The 2505-nt window shown below is 45.3% G+C and overlaps 1 protein-coding gene across 1 annotated transcript; it reads left to right on the plus strand.

The window, feature by feature from the left end:
* The first annotated feature begins 238 nt into the window (after positions 1-238).
* LOC112262449 (psychosine receptor-like) lies at positions 239-1198 on the plus strand. The gene has a single exon (XM_024438095.1). It carries the CDS (start codon positions 239-241, stop codon positions 1196-1198), a length of 960 nt encoding a protein of 319 aa, XP_024293863.1.
* Positions 1199-2505: the final 1307 nt, after the last annotated feature.

Below are 2505 nucleotides of genomic sequence, written 5' to 3' on the forward strand. Positions count from 1 at the left end.
TAGAAGTACGGTCCAATCGGCTGCTCTCATGTATAAACCGTGAGTATGGCTTTTTCTATGAAAAAAATCTGACTGATTCTTAATGGCTTTAGAGATGTCCTTGCTATGTTCCATATGCAAACTTTTAGGGGGATGTTTACTTTCTTGGGTAAATAATGCACAGTCTCGAAATGATTGTTGCTACACTTTAGAAATAGAAAGTCATGTTGTGTTGTATTGCCTTGTTTTCCTAAAGGTAATGAATTTCACTGCTGGAATGGAGAATTTCAGCCTCACCACCACAAATGACTCAGACAAACTGTGTTATCCAGCTGACTACCCCGAGGAGAGGAAACCCTTTTTCTTTCTGTACCTGGTCATCATTATCATTGGGATTCCATCCAACTCCTTCTCCCTCTATGTGTCCTGGCAGCACATCAGACAGAGGAACGAGCTGGGTGTTTATCTGTTTAACCTGGCCCTGTCTGACCTCCTATTCACCATAGGTCTGTCTCTGTGGGTGGACTTGCATTGGCGCGGTGTCTGGCTTCGCGGGGAGGCTGTGTGCGTCATCTCTGTCATCCTCCTCTTTACAAACTTCTACATCAGCGATGGGCTGCTTTGCTGTATCGCCCTGGACCGTTACCTAGCTGTGGTCCACCCGCTGAAATACCCAGTCCTGAGAAGGCTGAACACGGCCATTGTGATTAGCGTGGCTATCTGGGTGCTGGTGATCTCCTTCAACGCGGCCACAATCACCTGGATAGACTTGTACGACTTGGAGGTCTTCGACATGTACCCTCTGAGGGACAGGCTGGTGCAGGTCAACTTGACTCGCTTTGTCCTGGGTTTCCTGTTTCCTGTCCTGCTGGTGTCGTTCTGCTGCCGGGGCATCTGTGTAGCGGTCCGCTCCAACCGGGCCACAGAGGAGCAGGAGAGGAGACGGGTGTCAAGACTCCTGGGGGTGGTGCTGCTCACCCTGGGGCTCTGCTACGGACCCATCCACGTTATTATGCTCCTGTGGGATCTTCTGGAGCACTGTCGGAGACCCTCCTGGCTTTTCCTGCCTTATAAGATCAGCATGGCCATGTCAGCCCTAAACAGCCTGGCTGACCCCTTCCTCTACTGTTTCATCACCAGACTGGGCAAGGCCAACGTCACACAGGTGGTACACTTCCTCCAGGGGAGGAGAGAGGGGACCGGTCAGGAGGTGGTGTAGTGTAGTGATACTCAACCACAAACCAGAACATTGGAGGAGTTAAGAGAGAGACTCATACTGTTTTGTGAGTGACAAATATTGACTCATGCTTTGTCAAGACTCCATTCCAAAATGTATTATGTGAAGGACTGTTAGATTATACCAACGTGGATACATACTGTGCTGTGGTTTGGAGGCTAGGCTGTGCCAGGCTATCACTACTAAGACGTGTTTTTCTGAAAGGAACCGTTCAAGGCTAATGTGACTGCGTTCATCCCTCCTCGTGACACTACAGAAGGATGAACTTCATTCCACTTTCACTTCAGGTTTTGTCTTGCTGTTAATACATTTACAGACTAGTGTTTCAGAGGAGACCAAGTGTACTAATAGCACCAAAAATAGAACTTGACCACATTACTCGGTCAGCATTCTTATTTGACCAAATCCTTGTCATAACTGTCAACCTTCATGCTGTGCCAGTGTTTTTGCTTATTCATGTCAAATGTAACACTGGCAGTAGAGCAGCATGTAAACGGTGATATCGGAAGCCATCAAGTAGCAGCATTGGGAAAGCAGTGGGATCTCTATTTGTATGTATTTGGCACCCTCTTCTTGTCTATATGTGCAGCCACTACAAACTGGAGGCAAAGACTCTAAAACAAGGTAAGCTGCCTGACAGCTGCTATCAACCAGAATCATGTAATTTAATCTGGATGATATACTGTACCACAGGTTATAAATTGGCATTTTATTTGCCCCGAGGATATCCTCATACATTGTAGTGGCCGTGACCCCACTCTCCGAGGGTGTCTCAGGGGGAGTTGGGATATGCAAAAAACACATTTCCATTTCAGACATGAGTATAATACACACTTGACGCACCCACCAAATTATTATTATAGTGGCATTGTGGTCCACTATAAGGCCACTATCATCTTGGTATACACTGAGTGTACAAATCATTAAGGACACCTCCTCTTTCCATGACATAAACTGTCCAGGTGAATGCAGGTGAAAGCTATGATCCCTTATTGATGTCACTTATTAAATCCACTTCAATCAGTGTGGATGAAGAGGAGGAGACAGGTTAAATAAGTATTTTTATCCCTTGAAACAACTGAGACATGGATTGTGTTCAGTGGCAAGAAAAGTATGTGAACCCTTTGAAATTACCTGGATTTCTGCATAAATTAGTCATAAAATTTGATCTGATCTTCATCTTAGTCACAACCATAGACGAACAGTGTGCTTAAACCAATAACCCACACATTATTGTATTTTTCTTGTCTTTATTGAGTACATCATTTAAACATTCACAGTGTAGGTTG

This window comes from Oncorhynchus tshawytscha, linkage group LG11 (assembly GCF_018296145.1).
Source record: "Oncorhynchus tshawytscha isolate Ot180627B linkage group LG11, Otsh_v2.0, whole genome shotgun sequence".
Classification (NCBI taxonomy): Eukaryota; Metazoa; Chordata; class Actinopteri; order Salmoniformes; family Salmonidae; genus Oncorhynchus; species Oncorhynchus tshawytscha.